Source organism: Sinohyriopsis cumingii, chromosome 1 (assembly GCF_028554795.1).
Source record: "Sinohyriopsis cumingii isolate HCF-2022 chromosome 1, ASM2855479v2, whole genome shotgun sequence".
Classification (NCBI taxonomy): Eukaryota; Metazoa; Mollusca; class Bivalvia; order Unionida; family Unionidae; genus Sinohyriopsis; species Sinohyriopsis cumingii.
The window spans coordinates 77,791,511-77,812,007 of record NC_142961.1 but is presented as its reverse complement, the minus strand read 5'-3'; the positions used below and the strand labels follow the sequence as shown (position 1 = coordinate 77,812,007).

Here is a 20,497-nt window from a genome sequence, read left to right as displayed (position 1 = left end):
AGCCTCAAATCCAGACACAAATCAGATTCCAACCACGGGCAAATTTTGGGTAGAAAACAAAAATCAGGTCCAAAACATGAAATTTTTCCCTCTGTATTTTGTAGTGCAACTAGAAATTCCAGACTATTTGGTATCATTGTAAAGCTACATCTATCTACCTTTCTACAATACCACCCACTTTAGTGAATCGTACATGACCTTGATGCTATATAGCTCGGCAGTAGGCTACTACCTCCTGCCACATAAACTCGTCACCAGGGGTTAATGTGTTAATGGGGAAAAAAACACTCATAATATGAAATGTTTAAACATCAATTCATGCAATGTACCTTTACATTTACCATACCTTGCTCATAAAACGAAAGAAATTTAATTTGCATAGTTGGAGCGGTCACGGCTCCAGTGACTACAGAAGACAGAATCAAACCACCGCTTGATTAAGAAACCGCAGTAGGCTGATGATAGGGGGAAATTAGAACTGGGTGACCACAGAATACAGGTCACTGTTAGGAGAGGATTGTGCATTAGTAACAAAAGCTATACTTGATTGGAGATGATCATTTGTAGGTTTTCCACTAAGGTGCTATAAAAGTCACTGTGTTAGTGGAGAAGCCACATTTAACACAATTCTGGAACATGTTCCAAAGAACATTCTTACCAAGTTAAATCAAACTTGACTGAGCCATTCTGAAGAAGTCAAAAATGTTTTTGATTTTTGCCTGGTTGCTGCTTAAGTCACACTGTTTCTAGCAAGCTTACGCCTTGGACAAATTCTGGTTGGGCATAGAGTTTTCCCTATGGCTGAAGTCACATCAATGCTTAAGAAACCACTGAAAAAATATTGACAATATATTCCAACCAAATCTGATTAAATTTAGTTCAGCCATTCAGGAAAAAAAACACAACCAAAAATAGGTTTTTCACTTGATTGATATGGAATCTAGATTGCATGGGAAACCATCTCAAGCAAAATTTTAGTACATCATGTCCTAAGGATCATTCTTGCAAAGTTTGATTAAAAATGGCACAGTAGTTCCTGCTAAGATTAAATTGCAAATTTGCGCAGATGGAAGGAGAGAGAACAGATGCAGGGTCATACTATACACTCTCATGGCCATTTTGCCTGGTGAGCCAGCAGAAGTTTTGGCTGAACAGATGGAGAGAGTAGCCAAAAGCACTGTGAACACCGTTTATTTGTGACACTTACCAGTGCAAAACATTAAGTTGTTTTGGAGGCAGATTCATTATACAGGCAGACCAGGAATATCGTACTTACAATATCATCCATTTCCTGGTATGGCTGCTCACTTGTGGCTAGCATTAGCATAGGTATAGAAGGATCCTGATCTTGGATAAGGTGCAGGAATGTAGCACGAAGTGTATCACTGATAACAGTCCACCACTGGTTAATACGAGGTATGTATAAAACACTGGGAGAGGTTCTCATCGCTTCCCTGAAGATCTGTGAAATATTCAGACAAATAAATTAAATTATGTAATACTTACATGCTGTTAATGCATTGCTATATTTTTTCCATGAACTGGTCCCCAGTCTAAGGACACTTTTTCCTAATTAAATTAATAATTGGAGATGTAGAATAATATAAAAAACAAATGTTCCCAGTCTGATACCTTATACAACATCCAACAATCAGAATATTGCCCTTCTTAGTGAGGGATTAATAATCTCTTAACAGCATAGACAATCCACCTGAACAAGGTGGCTGCTAAAGTATCAGAGGTACGTTTGCGAGGTAGAAAATGATGGCTAAGCCAATCTCATTTCTCTTTTGATTTAAACAAATACAAACATAAAGCTCCAACTGGGTAAAGGATTCTATCCCGATAATCCCCAGCTAAGATGTGATTGAAATTGGGAATTTTAGTAGGAATAAAAGCTGCTGAAAGTAACCAGTTTTTGACCAGAAGGCAAGGTTGGCAAATCAGTGTGATGGAACAATACTTACAATTGAAACAAAAACAACTGATTTTCACTCCTCCTTGCTGATACTAGAGAGAGAAGGAAGACCGTCTTAAGGGTAAGGATCTTGAAGGAAGGTTCACCCAAAAGGCTTGTAAGGAGTTTATATAATGAGCAAGAACATGACAAATTACACCTCAGCAATGAAGTGAGACACGGGTCTCTTGAGCACATAGTACCTGATCAATTTTGAAAGCTGTTGGTCCAATCCTATAAAACCTTTCGGTAACCTAGTTATCTCCCTCTTGTATTAAGTATTTACTACATCCAGTAGGTAATTATGCCGTTAGACAAGTAGATAACTGCTGTCGCCACTAATGAATCCATTTTGCCAAGTGTTTCGTATTTAATTATGTTAATCATGACGTATGGACGATTTCTAGCCCCTAGCATAGTATACAATTACTATGGGGGAAAGGACTGGGGAAAAGCATCTGTATACAGCAACGCAATGAAGTAGTAAATCTCTCTGTCTCTATCTCTCTCCTTGCGTCTAACCCAGGTAAAAGTGAAGAGGCAATAAACTGCTAAGAAAATTGGGTGCAAGTATTAAATATAAACATATGTAGTAAGGAGTGATTGGAGATTTATAGTCGGGGAAAACTTGTACTAAGGATACCATATTGATCTCTTTCAATTTCAAATTAATTGAGAGAATTATAGGTTACTGCATTTGTATCTGAAAATATGAACGAGTTTTTTGGATGGAATACTGCACGACCTTGGGAGTGCAGTATATCCATCTGACAAAACGAGTTTATATTTTCACATACAAATGCAGTAATCTTTTTATTATATGCTCGTTTTCTTATTCTACCTAAGGCATAATTATATAAACAAAATACACTATAAGAAACAACGTAAATGAATGTATGCCGTATTTCAAACTAAATATACAAGCGCAGATTCATCATTACACAACATTATTAATGCACACATAACTCTGCCCAGATAAATTTGAACTTGTTGCACGCTAGACACAAGTTTCAAAGAAAATGGAGTTTTTGTCTACTTAAAAATGAAATTTGGAGTCATATTGTTTATGAATACGCATTGCAACAAGTTTTCCATTTGATCTGGAATGAATAGATTTTGGTATTTTTGTCCTTTCTATGAAATTTTGTGATTATGGCCAGGATTCATCTGTACAAATTGTACATGAAATACATCAGATTGAAGCAGCAAGTGTGTTTGTTCTGTCATTGACTATTTGAAATCATAATAAGGGAACAATATGAAGTGTTTCAATTGCAATTATCAAAAAGACGCTATTGAATTTATTGTTTATTTCATTTTGAGTGCAGTAAAGAGGATGTAATTGCAGTCGAAATTACAGCACAATTTTGAAATGCAGTAATGAAGCTTGAGAAGTCATGACATGACTCATGTAATTCAGATTTGCAGAACTAAGAAAGTACATTTTGAGGAAATTCAGAATGTAAAACTGTAAATATATTTTTTGCCATTCTTATTACTAGCTAAAGGAGACAGTTTATACCTTGTCACTTGCATGTTATTTGTAAGGAACCTGTCTAGCATCTATAGCCAGCATAAATCCGAAACACTGTCAAAAAATTTAACGCACGAATTTGCCTACGCAGCAGGTATGTGACAGTCCACGAAACATATCATTTCAAAAACAAATTTAATCAACCAAAATGTAAAGTGATTGCTACTTGAGAGTACATGATTTGTTTACAAAGTAGTTCCTAATACACTACTGGGCACATGTGTCCTGCACATGAGTGCAATATGAAGGGGTGCAATATCATAAAATATTGAATGGTTCTGATAATGTAAAGTTAATGGAGAAAAAATGAGCATATAATAATAACTGTTTCCAGTACGTTTTTGAACAGAATTTACATCAGGACAAATGTAATTAAGTGTGAGAATGAATGAATTGAATACCTTTTCTGCAACTGTGATTTTACTTCGAAGTTTTGTACAATGTAATTAAACATGTTGCACCTTACATTGTATTTTTTTTCTTCAAAATAAATTTAGGAAGTGAACAAATGGACACATACATCTATGAGGGGTATAGGTTTATTTTTACTTTCCGTTCATGGAATCATGGAGGAAGTTGGATATTTTTTAAGTCTCTCTCCCTCTCTCTCTCATATATACCATGTACAAAAACTCCGGTCTCGTAACTATTTAGAAATTAATTACTATATCAAATTTGGTGTACAATCATGACACATAATTTCATACGAATATTATACCTTACACCTTTTTTCTGCATGTAAATAAACAAACTAGATAAAAAGTTTAACGCAAATTAAAATATAAAAAAATGATAATTCCTAACACAAACATGATATAACATGATTAAAACAACATAGCATACACATATAACACATGCAATACATTAGATTGATGCTCAAAATCAGGGACCATGATGTAGAAACCAGCTGCAAGACCTAGTGTCTGAGGAAGGAAATATATGTCATAAAGAAATATATCAAGAAGGAAAACAATGGTACCAGCTCCAGAGACATTGTGAGTATGACCCACCATAAAACATTAAAATACAAATAGCAAAGAGCAACCCTTGAACAATAATAATATATACTTTGTTTCTTCCAAATTCTGTTTGATTTGTTACAGAAAAACAAACTCATTAAAGCTTTTAAAAATTTTGTATGGCTGGTGGTGGTGGTGGGGCACTTCAATGGCTGATAGCTTAACGTAGCTAAAGGATGGAGAAGAGCCCAGAAATAAAACAGTATACAGCTCAATAACTTTGATAAACGGTCCAGCTATTGTGGAATGTAATCAAAGGATTATAGATTGGTATGACTAAACTAAGCAAAGAAATAATGGAATGCAATGGAAATAAAATATGCAACGGAAAATAATTTTCTTTTTAATCTTTTCATTAATCAACAGATGCATACATATCTGTTTGAATTGCACAGCAGAATTAGAATTAATTTTCAAAACTAACAATAATAATCGTATGAAATAAATAATTGAAATTTTTTTGATAGCATAAAGCTTTATTGCAATGGAAACAAAGTACGCAGTGGAAATTATTTATTTGTATATGGTTTAATTAAGGAAGGTTAACAGAAGGATTTCATCATCAGATGCATATTCTAAGTGTTTTGCATAATACAGAACATGATCATGAATGAAGGTTCATAACTGACTTACATAAATAACATGCTACTTTCAATATTCAGTTTAATTGTATGATTGTGTTATTGTTGTTGATTTGCCAAGGAATTATCCCAGATTATCTTCTATGTTTTAAAATTTTTTTAAATTGCAAGTATCTGCACAGGTTATGATTATATCCATTGTGCCTAACAATTATCTGTTAATTACTCTATGGTGCATTTATTTAGGGTATTTAATTGGAAAGTTTGCCCATGGCGAGAAATATAATTGCATTCACTTCATTCTGTTTTGCAATCGGTGGATGTCGACCATGGCAATACCTACCAGAAATACTTCTAGCGCAACCTCCATACACTAAAGAGCTCAGAAAAAGGGCAGATAATGAGATTACTGAAATTGCCGATAGTGAAACCCTTAAAAATAATGAAGAGGGATGATTTATGGCTCTTAAAGGTGGATACTGAGCCAGCTTCTATTTCCTCAAACAGAAAATTTCAAACTGTAGTTAAACGAAGCAAATTGGATCAATGTATTTCCTGCTGCAAAAAAATAAAGCTGCTAAAAACTTCTCCACTTCGCATCATACACTTTCTAGCCTGAAGAATTAGGCAAGCTTGCTTAAAAACTGGTTCTGGCAGAAATATCATTTGACATAAGCCATGAATAAAGGTGGAGAAATTGAAGAGTTCTGTGCAAGATGACCCCTGTGCAGTGGCAATTAGAAAGGATCATTGACTAACAGGTTGAGATCATTGTAAAAATGATTGCTCAGGCTGAATGGGAGGTATAGAGATGAACTGTGACTTGTGAGTCCCAACTTGCTTATGAACATGAGTGATTATTTTGAAAGGTGAGAAGGAATAGCCATACAGTTGATCCCTGCCAAGTCTGAAGGCATCCACTCCTCTAGTCCTACAATGTAAGACCCTGACCCAGATATTTGTTTTGGGTGTCGAGGTCTCAGTACCCAAATAATGGAGCTGTGCAGCATGTTCTGAAGTCAATTAACATTGGAACGCTAAGTCAAATTTTCATGAACAGCTCGCATACTTGGCAGCCCATATTGGCATGTTTCTACAAATTAAAGTTATAATGTTTTAGTCAGACTTTACTTCTCTGATATCTTTTTTCCTAATAAATTCAAATTCCCAAACAAGCAAATAAACATGTTTTCAAGTTCCAAAGGCCTACAGTTCAGTTTGCTGGAATACGATGGAAGCTTGGTATACCAAAATTGGGTATAAGGATGATATGAATCTTGAATGGAACAAAGCTATTTAAATACTTTCTTAAATATTAAAACAGTTTTATTTGTTTTGTTAAAGAAATATATTTCAACTTAACCCAATTTAGGCATTCCTGGCTTTCATCACTTTCTTTGGTAAAGTGTGTATATACTGCAACACAAAGTTCACAATCATGAGTTAGCCCATCTTGCATTCCGGGACTGATTTAATTTTATTAAAAAATATTTACCTGTATTGATTTGATGAATTAGTAAAATATGTGCTTAATTCATCAATGTCATAAATATTTTTGTAGAGCTTGTTTCCTGCTCATTTTCCAAATGGTTTTTGGACATTTATAAACCAGAACTTGGCTGCTATCCTATGAGGTATTCCTACTATTTAGTTAGCACCAAATCAAAATATTTCCTGGTTTTTGTTTCAGTATTACTTTTAGTTGCTCTGTCTGGAAAATTAACACTTTTCATACCATTATGATACAAGAACAGTATTTAATCTCCCTCTATCTCTTGGCTAATTAAGAAAACACATTTACTTCGTCCCAATCAAATTATTTTTAAATAAAATATCAAAGTGTCATGATTTGGTATTACACATAAGTATATCCAAACAAACATTTTTTTAAAAAATTTAACAAAATCCAAACAATGAGTTCAGAAAGTTTAAACAATTTCAGTCTAAAATGATAAGACCTGAGAATAACAATGTTGAAATAACTTCATATTTTAATTTAACAATGTATTGTACCTTAAATTTCAAACTGGAGAAAAAAATTCACTTTCCCAATTCTTGCACTATTATAGGTCTTATAAATTATTAAATATGCTACCTTGCATTTTGATGGAGATTGAAAACCTTTACCGTATGTCCAAGTGCCATCAAAATGTCATTATCTACAAATTTTTGACCCAGCTCCATCAGCATAAAAGCAAATTTACTGTCACTTTTGATCAAATTCAAGAACTTTTTGTGACAAGTTTTTCTCATATGAAGTACATAAATTTGCAGAGATATATTATGCACTGTTAGGCTATTTAGCGCCAAACAAAATGTTATATGTATAATCTTTTTAAAATTATAAAAAGTCTCATATCGACCAGTGATATCAGAACCAAATAGTTGAAATTAAAAAGGTAAGATGGTAACGGTAAAAAATAAAGCTTCCCGATCAATGGGGGATTAAATGGTCTATGTTATTGAAAGAATGATGAAAAGGTATTAAAAAAGGGACGGTATATATGTTGCATAAAAATGCACAAGGTGATAGCATACAAGTTAGAATTTAGAGTAAATATTCACTGCTTTCAGGAACTCTACAATACAAGTGATGTTTACTGTATCAAAAAGTTCCTTCATGTCATGTACATTGTAATACTGATCAAAACACTCTATCATAAAGTGCTTAACAGTGAATGGTTCATTGCAAGAAATGCACTCTGGTGGGTCTTCACCTTTTATTATGTGGGAGTGGGTGATATAAGTATGACCAATTCAGATTCTTGCAATGACTACCTCCTCCCTACGCATGGTTCTGTAGGAAGGAGTCCATTCTCCTAGAGTTGGCTTGATTGCATGGAGTTTGTTATTCACTGCATCATTCCATGATGCCTGCCACTTCTGACGTAATGACTTTCTGACACTAGGTTTAAAATCAGTATACGGTATTTTAAAATCAGATGGTTCTTGAGTAAGGGCCATTTTAGCAGCGCGATCCACTTTTTCGTTACCTTTAATACCAATATGGCTAGGTAACCAACAGTAAATTATATTATGGGAGACACTCAGCTCGGTATTTTTGACGAGTATGTTTTTCAATAATGGATTCTCCAGTTTTCTATTGTGAAGTACTGATAGTGAGTCGAAGAAGATGATGCAGTTTAAAATACGTTCGCTTTCTATATGTTGCAGACCAAGGTCTATTGCTCTGATTTCGGCTGAAAAAATTGATGTTCCATTTGTTAAGCGAACTTGCGTTGTGTGATTTCCACAAATGAAGGCTGCAGCAGCCTTTTCCTCATCCTTTGATCCATCGGTGTAAATTCTTGTGTAGCTTTTAAATTCGGTGAGGAGTTCATGGTAAGAGTTGTGGAAGACAGAAGGGTTTGTCTCGGAATTTTTTCCATCGTGTAGCATAAAAAGTACTTTTGGTTGTTTAAGTAGCCAGGGTGGTGTTTCGGAGATGGTTTTTTAGTGCTCAAATGTTTCAGCGCATCACTTGTCTATGATGAACATACTGAATTAAAATAAGAGTGTATTTCCAACTGAGGAGGAGGAAAACATTGTGTTCCAGAAACTTGCATGCTTTGCACAGGCTTTCTGAGCAAAACATGAACAAGAAAATTGGAAGCAGATGAAAGAAATAGGCATCTGCTGGAGGAAAAGAAGGCTAAAAAAAGAGGCAGCACTTGAGAAAAAGCGAGTAATGGTGACAACAATTCTAGTAACCCATGCAGGACTGTTGCAGATGTGGGGAGAATGTTCAGTATCTCAAAAAGCATGGAGCTGGAAGACTGGGTGCAATCAAGGCTGAAATGCAGTACCACAGGGTCATTCTACAAATGGTTGCCACTTGTTATATCTAGTTTGCACTTCAACCAAATGGTGAAGTACTTGAAGGAGTTCCTAAAGGCTGCAACAAATGAATGAACAAATGAACAGGCTGCAGAGCAGCCTCAGGAAGAAACATACTCCTGATATGCCTGGTTTGAGAGAATTTGTTAATTTTGCATGAACTGGCATCACAGTAAGTGTGCTGCATGACACAGATTATTACCTTGGTAAGGTTACTGCTGTCAAATCAGAAACTATAGGAAACGTTAATTTCTTAGAGCGCTGCACAATTAGCGATGATGTTTATCACTGGCCTGATGTACCTGATGAGTTTGATGAGAATACAGAGCATGTTTTTATTCCTGGTATTGAGCTTAGCTCAACAAATGTCCACCTGCGGACGGTAAATCATGCAAACATTTTGAATAAGAGACTACAGGCATTTTAACAACACAAGAATAAGATCTAATATTCACGTAAGTCTGCTATCCTGATATGATGTAAACTGTAATTAACTAACATTCTTCATTGTTACAACTGCTGTTTGTTATGTCAGGACAAGTTTTGATATTAAGCAATGCTGACTGGTGATGTTCCAAACAGACATGATAACTTAGGTATTAATATTGCTATAAAATGCTTCAGTAAAACATGATTGTTTGTGCTCTTCTACACAGTACTGAATGATTTTCTGTCTTATGTTGTTGCATGATGATATCATGTGAATACTACCCAAGGGAAGATAAAAGGTTTTAAAGTCTTAGAAATTAGAATGATTTGACAGACTAAAGCAATCAGAGTACAATAAACATTAAATTATAAAAATTAATAAAATGGCATATACAGAATTTTTTTAAAAAAGTATTTTTGCCTGCATTTGTGGTTGTATTTGGCAGTTACCAATTTTGGTGAAAATTTTAACTTTTGGAGGTCTGATACATTATAGAACTCAATTCTCCCAAAATTAGCAAAGTCTCTGTATCTATAAATTAAAAAGAGATCACGAAGTTCAAGACTTCAAATGGAATTAGTTTCAATAATATCCTCCACTAAAGTTGGCCATTTATGCAATTTTGACAAATTTGTGGAAAATCACTATATTTTATTACGAACATTTTTAACCATAACTTTTGAATCAGAAGAGGTAGATATATTTCCTTATTTTGGGTGGGTAGGTTAAATATCTATTTATTGGTTATGAAATCAACACTGAATTTCTGACTTGTAACACGATTTTCAAGATGGCTGCCAAAGCAGCCACACTGAAAGTCTTTTAGTGAAAACCCAATGTTGATATGACCATCCATGTAAGAAGAGTATCAATAAGATTTTTAAGATGGTCAGTGTGGAAGCCATATTGCATATCATATTGGCATTATTCTGATTTAGGACCTACTAGACATCTTATGAAATCACCATGCTGATGTGACCCTCACCTCCAGAGAAGTATCATTAACCTGATTTTCAAGATGGATGCAATGGCAGTCATACTGGAGGTCTAATAGGCACTATTTTCATTTAAAACAGACATCACAATAATACTCTTAGTGAAAACCCAAGGTGATATGACCACCCATGCAGGATAAATAACAATAACAAGATTGCAAGATAGCAACTCTGTGGTTACACTGGTTGTTTGATCTTCATTTAGAACAACTCGACATCATAAAATGTCTTAGTGAAAAAACCCATGCTGCTATGATTATTCATTCAAGAGAAGCCGTAACAAGATTTTCAAACTGGCCTCCATGGTGGCCACATCAAAAGTCTGATCGGCACCATTTTCATTTAGGAACAGATATCCTAGTAAGTCTTTTAGTGAAAATTCCTTATTTATATGACCATCTATTCAGGAATAGTGATAACAAGATTTTCAAAAAGGCCATTGTGGTGGCCATATTGGATGTCGAGCGCACCATCTTCATAAAAGACCAACCATACCGTGGGATGGATGTGTGTCATGTTTCAAGGCAATCCTCCAAGTAGTTTATTAGGAATAATGATAACAAACTTGTGCCAACAGATGGATGATGACAGACATCCCTTAAGGACTTCTGATCTATGATCAAACAAGCTAAAATCAATGGTAGAGGTGGAAGCAAAACATTACTGTTGCACAGGACTCCTCTGGTGTTTTGGCACTGACGGCATACAGAGCTGGCAAATCCAGGACATGGACAGGCAACTGTTCTAGATGATGCAGGACAGCTGGTCCAATGTGTGAAGTCTGACCCTGACCCTCTCTTCCTGCCAGCAACATTCTGGGTCTGTGACTTGTTGGTCGTTTGTAGGAATAGCTGAAATTAAAAGTGAACAATTTTTCAGTCATATCGCTATGATGTCTTCAGTGCAGCAATTTATAGTGGTGTTGAGCACTGGCACATCATGCCACAGACAAGTAGCATCTTATCCCACCCAGTCACATTATCTTGACACCAGGCTGACCAGTCCTAACACACCTCTTAATGATCAGCACCTAGTTAGGCAGCTGCTAGTACCATTTTCATGTCTTTGGTATGACATGGCCATTGTCTGTATCTGCAACTTTATTTTAGACAGTAATCTTGACCTTTGAACCCTAAAACAATAGGCTTCAACCTTATCTCAAGAACAAGCAAGCAAACTAATTTCCTAAATGTGATGGTCAAAAACTGAGTTATTGTGTTGAAAGCATTTTTTTTATTTCAATTTGTGACCATAGCCTTCCAAAGTTTTGAAACTCTTCGTCAAAAAGAAATCAAGTTACTGTTCAGAGAAAAATGTTTCCCCTAAGTCAGCAACCATGACCATTGTCCCCAAAATCTATAGGGTTCATTTTTACTCCATCCAAGCCATTCACAAAGTTTGTTAACTTTAGATGCCCTCTAATCTGAGTGATGCTGTCTGCAATATTGCCAGAATAATGAAACGTATGGATTGTTTGATATGAGACAGTCATGAAGGTGGAGCATCTATTGACTTGTGCACTGGGTGTAAAACTAACAGGTAACGGAGACTGCCAAGCCCGTATCTTGTTGCCACATTAAAGCAATTAGGATGTGGTGAGGCTAAAAAGTGCTGACTTAGTGAAGAACTATGCAATTATTCTGCAAGTTGGCAATGTGTAGTTGAATAGTTGATCCTACTCCAACCTGAAGGTATCTAACTATAATGTACTCTTATCTGGCACTTGTGAGATATAGAGCGGCAGTCTTTTGTTGAACCTCACTGCAGAAATTTAACAAACACAGCTAAAATATACCCTCTGCAACTGACATGCAGAGGCCATTTTCTAAGAATTTACCATTCTTGCCTTGACAGGCTGCATACATGCCAACCCCTGGCGAGGAAAAAGTGTAATCCAAGTGGCCACAAAGAGTAATCTGAGCAGAAAAAGAGTAATCCACATAGAACAAAACTCAATGAGCATATGTACAAAATGATTTATTTACCCCTTCTAGTATTTTGACATGAATTACTGCTTCAGATTTTCATATATAGAGCATAAAGTGCTTTAAAAAGCAACTGTCTCTCATACTGTATTTCAAAACACTTTGTACCAGCCGAGATCACGAATGTTTTGCACACCAGTAGAGTACCATGTGCTGGGTTACAGAGCCTGGATCTGAATTTTATTTTTCTTAACAATACTGAAAAATCTCAGTCAGCATAAGAATGGTAAAGAACCAATATTCCTTTCATAACCTGACAAAGAAGAGGAAATATTTATCTTCCAGTTGATCTTTTAGCTAGGAAATAAGGTGCCATTGCACATCAACTCTATGCACATGAAGTACATTGTCAGTAAGAGTGCCAACTTGGTACTTCAGGGGTTCTCTTAATTTATGGGCAGCCTTTCTTGCAGCAAGGTGCATCATATGACAGGGACAACCTGATATGTACACTGATGGAAACATTTTTCAATAATACATAATGCAACTCCTTTATTGATTCCAGTCATCACTGATTGCCAACTTACATTTATTCAAAGCATTATTAAATAAATTTTAAAAAACTCTCCAGTGGAATCTACTGTTAATTCTGGTAATGTTGCCCTTTTTGTTGTCAAAGTCTCTTACACAGACTGCGTACAACTTTTTGTCTTCATAATCATTGCTCCTGTCTGTTGCAATACTAAATGGCCCAATTTTCATGGCTTCTGCAATTTTAAGCTAAATAACCCCTGCTAAACACCTAACAATGTTAGATGATTTTGTTCTTGCACATGCAAATTTGGAATCAGGAAACATCTGTTTGAACAAAGGACCAATGTAGTCTTATACTGCAAGGGGTAATCTGTGTTCTGTTAAGAATTTGGTGAATAACACATCTGCATTTATTAGTTCTGCTTTAAAAAAGTTACAAGTTATCATAGTATTTGAATTAGTAAAAGAATCTAATTCAAGTTTTCTTTGTTTCACCATCATGACCAATATTAAAATACTTTCTACACAGCCTGCAGTGGGCATAAAGCTGCCCTAGAATAGAACGCTGGATTGTGTAATTCATGTATTCATTTTTGAATTGGTTTTTCTTCTTTTTCAAATCCATCTGTGAAATTATCTGAAAAACATTTTTGCTATAACACATGTATCAACTAGAATAAAATCTATCGACTTTCAGTGCTAAATACCTACAGACTGGTTCTGTACCAGATATGAATTAGAACAAAGAATCTTTAAAGATTAAAAATTAGAAAACCAGTCTGTTCTCTCCTAACTAAGCCATACAGATGCTATAAATAGAAACCGAGGTCAAAAGTTTGAAAGTAGACATTTGCATGTTTCTCGGAAATAGGGCAGCTGCAATAAATAGAACATAATACTGTTAGGAAAGTGCATGCAAGGCTATGGACAAGCATACTCTTGTGTCGTAGTTACGTAGAAGCCAACTTTTCTAGAATATGGTCTGAAAGATTAACTGAATGTTAATAAAAATGAGAAAACAAATTATTTCTTTTTGAAGAGGGACATGCTGAAAATGCGCAATCCAAATTCATTTATGCATAAGGTGTAATTTAGTGGGAAAAAAAGCATCATGATTACACCAAAAGCGTAATGGATCCACTATAATATTCCTCATTTTCTGAATCTGTCAGACTGAGAGTAATCATCTCAATAGCTGTCCATCTCAAGAAGTTCAAGACATTCATGCAAAGAGAAACAAGTGCTTTCTTGGAATTTGAGGGATGCCACAATTAACATTGCTCTCTAGATGCTCAGATCATCAACTACAATCCTTGAAGGATTAGCCCCTCTGCCTCTAGGTAAGCACTCCAACCTGAATCTGATGCACTGGTACAGAACAAGTACTGAGGTTCTTGGCAGAAGGAGGGTGTCAATGAGGTCTTCAATTTGCGAGCAATAAAGATTTCAAAATTTTAGGAAACTTCTGCTGGGTACCCATTGTTCCTAACGATATGTTACTGGGGTACCTGAAGAAGGCAGTTCACAGAGCTGCCAACCCTCCAGACTCGCACAGACCTGCCAACTCTGACAAGTCAGTCTCAGTAAGACAGTTGATATTTTCCCCATAAGACTGACCAGTTTTCAGTAAGGTGTAACAAAATATCAATAACTGCTATTGTAAAGCTGGAAAACGTAATTTTAAGTTTGATGCACAGATGATAAACATTATGTTCAGCTGAAAAGTTTGTGAAGTACATGTAGACTTTAGTTACCACTAGTACAGTTGCACAACTCTAGTTCCAAACCCTATGCAGTTCAATGGCTTGTTGCTATCTCTCAACACAATTCTTTGAAATTCTTTTCCATTTCACATGATGACGGCAATCATATCTCTCGCCACAAGACACCCAAATTGGGCATATAATGTCCAATAAATGTAATTGTGTCTTTTCCAGCTTTCATTTACAAGAATCTGAATACTCCTTTTTATACCTGTGTTGATTATTAACACTTTTCTAGAAGCTTACTTTCCCTTTCGTCTTAAACATAGATCAATTTCTGGATGCCATTTTTAAAATTTTTATAGTCAACAGTTTGATCATGCAGATGCTTTGCATGAACAAATAGGTGCAGTTTAAAGCATATGGGGTGCTGCTACAAAGATAGTCTGATTACCTGACTAATTTCATTAATTCTAAGATGAAAACAGGATCCAAATAAAACACAGATGAACCAATTATCCAGATTTTTTGGCAACAATAACTTTTCCATAGTTTTTGCTAGTATGCTGTAAGTTCATATTTTAAGGGCCATGTTCTTAAGACTTACGGCAAAATTTTAAGAGTTGGCAGGTCTACTCGCAGTTAGTGAAAAGTGGGATAGAAATTAGTGAATTTTGAACACAATTAGTGAAAAATTATATGATGAAACTAACTCCATCCACTTCGATGGTCAGCACTACATTATATGAAAATCCAAAAAATAAACTAAAACATTACTGATTACATGTACAACTATATTTGCAGCCAATTTTACCGATATATACACAAACTTCACACTGTTTGTCTTACAATGCTGTGGCAGTCTTGAACTTCCTCAATCAGACAATGGTAAATTTGTTTTCAAAACAGTTCAGGCTTCTTGCCTGCTGGTTAATACCTAAGGAGGCACTTAAAGTTTGTCTTACATTTCCTCACAGTAGGAAATAATCTTTTACTGTCACTTTTGCTGATCTCCAACTGAGAAAGACAGGTTATTTTCAACAAGAAAGCTCACAAACAATGCTTCAGCACTGGTAGCATGCAGGACCTGAATAGGTGGCTTAAAGTGCACCACAACTGAAATCTGATGGGGGGTGCTATATCAGTGTGCTTTTTCCCATCATTCTGCCACATACACACAGGGGCTCGTATCGTTTTATTACAATTTATCTGTCAGACATGTATTATATAATAATATTACTACATGGTACTTGTATGACAGCTAAATTGTAAGCAACAATACCAGCCCTTATGTACAGTCCCATTTGTACAACCCGCGGCACACTACTGTGTGAAAAGCATAATGTACATTGATGTTTGATGGCTGAATGATAGGCCAAATTTTGGTGTACTCCAATCTATACTTCACTTTTTATGGAATACAAATCGTTTTACTTCGAGGTGAAAACATTTTAACTGCAGTGTAGCTTAATTACAAAATGGTACTAATCCAGGAGATGAAAAGTCAAACGGTGAATGATTAGCGGCGTCAGAGCATGAGCAGAAAACTGAACTCAAGCAAATTATAATATATGCTAATCTTTCAATCTCAAAAACTCAACACTCTATGTTCTTTTTGCTACCAATGCGCATCCTCACATCATCTCTGCCACCATGCCCAATGCTAAAATGTGTGCCAAAAGCATAATGTATATTGGTATTTGATGGCTGAATGCACACCAAATGTTTGGTATATTCCAAACTAAACTTCACTTTCATTTCTTTTTCCATGGTGATGAAGACGTTTTCAATATGTGATAACGCTAATTCAAGTCAGTGTTGTTTCTGCGCATGCGGAGAAAAATTCTGGTTAGGCACTGGTTTTTCAAAACAATTTGTAAAACTACTTTTATACACATATATTAAAATACGCTAAAATGCTTGCTACCAACTGCACCAATCGCCTATAGTTTTACTTCTATTGCGACTTGCAGTACTAGAACATTTTGGCAATAGCCAATTTCATGGCTAGAAAATAACATGAATTTTTTTTTAAAAAATGAGGATTGGGGAATTTGTGATTTTTTTTTTGCATACAGTGTGAATTCGTGAATCGCCGTAGACAGTCATGAAATTCACGCCAAACTCATGAGGGTTGGTAGCTATGGGTTCATATATGCCAAACAACAAGAGAGATATAAGCAGTTATTCCTAATGTAAGTGGCAAAAAAAGCATAATATGAGCATAAAATAAAGCAATCTATGGATTATGTGCCATAACGACAGAGAACTGTGAAAAACATACATTTTAGTTTTGCTACTTACCTGGATCTGCAGTTAAAATCTTGTCACAAATCAGCTAAATCCATGAGGAGTATAGACACAAAACAAATGAATAAATTATTTATTCATATCAATCACCTTAACTAGTCTACATATCTAACTTTTGCTGAACGATGGTGAAGTCCACAATTGATGAATGCTGCATCACATCACAATTCTTTCAAAATTTTGTATAGTGCTATTGGTTTTGTCCTTTCTGCGATACAGGTTTTACAAAATCCCTCTCCTCTAGAAGTTTTCAGTTGTTTAAAATCCATGAGTCACATCAATAAACCTTTTTCCCTTAATATCTGGTGCATTTTTGTTTCAATTTATGCCATTTTGTCCCCCTCCAATTTAGACTCGTCTACTACATATGTGTGATTAAAATAAAATGAATCTGTGACAAGTGGTTTCACATACAAGAAATCCATGGAATTGGCTCATGTACAGTTAAAAGTAGAAAATAAGGAAATTAGATGGCAGTCTAAGAATGAATAAATGCACAGCAGCCAATAGTCAAACAAGATGAGCTTTGAACTGTAATAATTATTGACCCTCTCACTTGTTCTTGATGACTTTGATCTGAACTTGGAAACATGTTCTTTTTATTTTGTTTTTATCGAGTACCTGTCTGCCTATTTTATTACTTGGGTTATAATCAATGGGCAAGTACCCAAATACCCACTGACAGCTTTTGGCTAGCAGTAGAAGTGGAGGCCACATGTGAAGTCCTCCTTGGGGAACTATCTGCTGCTTGTTCAGGGTACTCAGGAGAACTCAGGAGAAAAAGTAAGAGGCATGCAGAGAACGATATCTTCTCAACCACTCATTTTTTTGTGGGGAGATTATCTGCTTGAATCTGTCTGCGGTCAGATGCACACAGTAACTCCAATCACCTTGGAAAAGACTCTGAATGAGGAACCTAAAGAAACAAAAAAAGCCCAAAACTGAAAAACATCCGTTTCCAGACAGAATTACAAGAGTTTTCCTTTAGGACAAAAAGATTGTGATGTGAAAGTAATCAGCCTGGTGGTCTCTGTTTGCTGACCTGCCTTTGGCTTTATGGCATTCTTAATGTCTCCATTTTGTTATACTCTTCACCAAAACACTTGTTTAATGGGAAAGGATCTGTTAGGCCTAAACAAGCCTCAGAAAGCCTACTCTGATACCAACTGGCATTTCAGGAAGAGGAGGATTAGGCAGGAAAGGGAGCAACTTCATTAGAGGTGAGGAGAAATCCATATACTTCCTGCCATGGCCTTGTTTGACTGTTCAGTTTAGTGGGATGAGGAGTTTTAAAAGGAGTATGGAAGTTCAGTTTTGACACTGCTTAGAGTATTTAACTCATTTTATCCTGAATATGATTATGGTCGCAATACCTCATTCAATCCTGAATACGCCTGTGGTTGTAGTATCCCATTTTATCCTGAATATGACTATGGTTATACTCTACTGCATTTATGTGTGTAGTGTCTCTAGAAACATGTGTTATATACATCTCAAATATTTGTGTACTTCTTCACCAACACAGGAAATGGTTAAAGCACGCATGCACAGTGAAATTAAAAAAAAAAAAAACATAGGTGGAAAAGAAATTGTTGGCTTGAAAATCAATCGATAAAATGATAAACGACAACTCAGATGTAAACATGGACGTTGATAGCAAGGCTAGTGACACTGAAGTTGACAATTTTGATGATTCTGATGACTTAAATGATGGGTTAGAATTAAATCAAGTTGATGAAAGAGATGATAGATGGCTTCATGCACTTTTCGACAGTGACTCAGAGAATGAAGCAGACTCTGAAGGCTTTCAAGAGAAATGGGTCTGGGATGATTTTTCCAGATTAAATCATGGCTGCAATCAATGTGACAAGTTTTCATGAGACATTGCACGTCGAAGTACTTGTTTCAGAATATGAAGTAAACAAATTGTTCCAGGTGTTTTGTTCCAGAATTTTAGTAAAATTATTATAATGTTTGAACTAACAGTGCTAGAAACTTCATATTTGGACCAAGATACTAGAAACAGAATTATCTTAATTTAATTTACATACTATTAGGAGCATTTCACTCATCTTCATGAACAAAAGATTCACTGAACATCATGGTAAGTTTTTTAATTTGTTTTTTTTTTCTTTCTTTCAAGTCACATTTCAAAATACAGTTGTAAGCACGTACATAGGTAAATGATAACAAAACATATATCACTGTGTTGCAAATTTTATTACCTTTTCCAAGATACATAGTTCAATATACTTTAAGAAAGAAATAACAATGTTAATGCATTTTTTGTAAACATGGTCAAGGTCATCACAATTTCTGTTGCTGCTGCTGTATGATGCTCCGTTTTACCACAATGTATTTAGAATTGCTTCTCAGGAATCAGGCACTGCAGTTGAAATTGGTAAACAGGATAAAATGGGTTAAGCAAGAAAGCCCATGACAGCTCAAATTGAATGTTGCATCTTCTCCAATTTAGCTGTGTCTGAAACCATGGTCAAATACTCATGTTACTGATCTCAGAGATCTTAAAAGGCTACTGTGGACATTAACCTGCCAAACAGTTAATGTATTCCAAGTCCATCCTCAACAAATCTTTGCTTTGATCTAGCAAGACTTTAGAAGAATGCAAGATATAACAAATGTAACATCTGAACTGACAGTACCATCAACAGTAAGAGTGTCTCACAGTCTTGGCTACAGCCTCCAAGAAACAAAGACTCAGCATGTGAAGCTATGTCAACTAAGGTGTGTGCCTTTCAGCTTCAAGCATCTTGACTGGTATGCAAGATGGGGTCCACATAGAAACCCTTACAAAAGATGTTCCTTAATCTAGGATACCTGGCTTAAGAAGCCAAGCAGATTTGTAAACTTAATCACTGAAAACAGTTACTGCTAAGTGGTAGAGGGGATTGACTGGTTAAGAAATGCCCATGACTACTTAGAGGATCAATGATCTGCCAAACTTTCATTTACTGGAAAGTTGCCGATTCTTCCTGGGGGTAGGTGAGTAGATGACTTCCTGGAGCCAGTAGGCACCATGGTCTCTTACTGGATTGGAGTGGATCCTTCTCACAAGGAGGCTCCATTATGCTTCTTGCTTTTCTATGAAAAGTGGTTTTTAACTGATCTCGCACTACATCTGCACATAACAAGCAAAAAGGACACCTGTCAAAACACACTTTTAATGCACACCAGACAGGTTTGGTGGATATTGCATGAATTCTTCTGTAATGGATGCATTAACCATCTTCTTGCAACAATGCTGAATTGTGAAACAAAAACTGCCTACCCCCATTAAAAAAAAAAAAAGGCAACACTTTCCTTAATGCCAGAACCCACACGGGAATAACTTTATAGCAAATACCATAATTAGAGCTTGCTCAGGATATAATCACAATTCAACAAAATGATGAACAGTTACACTAATATTTAAAACAATGTGCAAGAACTAGGAAGAAAAACCAACTGCAATAAAAAAATGGCTGCAAATGATCAAAATAATGGTAATGCATCAGTAAAAGTCCTTAGTGCCTAAAATGATATTTTACCACAAAGTCCATCAAAAAGGAAACTAGGTCTATGTTGTTTTTGTTTTAGAACACAAATTACTAACTGAAATAGGGAACTTTGGAATGTAGACTAGCCCAAGGAAAATATAGACAGCAATCTAAT

General features: G+C 35.6%; 1 protein-coding gene across 2 annotated transcripts in view; it reads right to left on the bottom strand.

Annotated features, from left to right (window-relative positions):
* The window catches only part of LOC149807170 (ATPase family AAA domain-containing protein 2-like), a 155,313-nt gene that overhangs the window by 50,860 nt on the left and 83,956 nt on the right, over nt 1-20,497 (bottom strand). For both annotated transcript variants that reach the window (XM_089963046.1, XM_089963053.1), the window contains exons 16-17: nt 11,018-11,204; nt 1,277-1,462 (exon numbers count right to left, since the gene is read on the bottom strand). In XM_089963046.1, the coding sequence (XP_089819172.1) occupies nt 1,277-1,462; nt 11,018-11,204 (373 nt within the window). The remainder of the gene's footprint in view (nt 1-1,276; nt 1,463-11,017; nt 11,205-20,497) is intronic.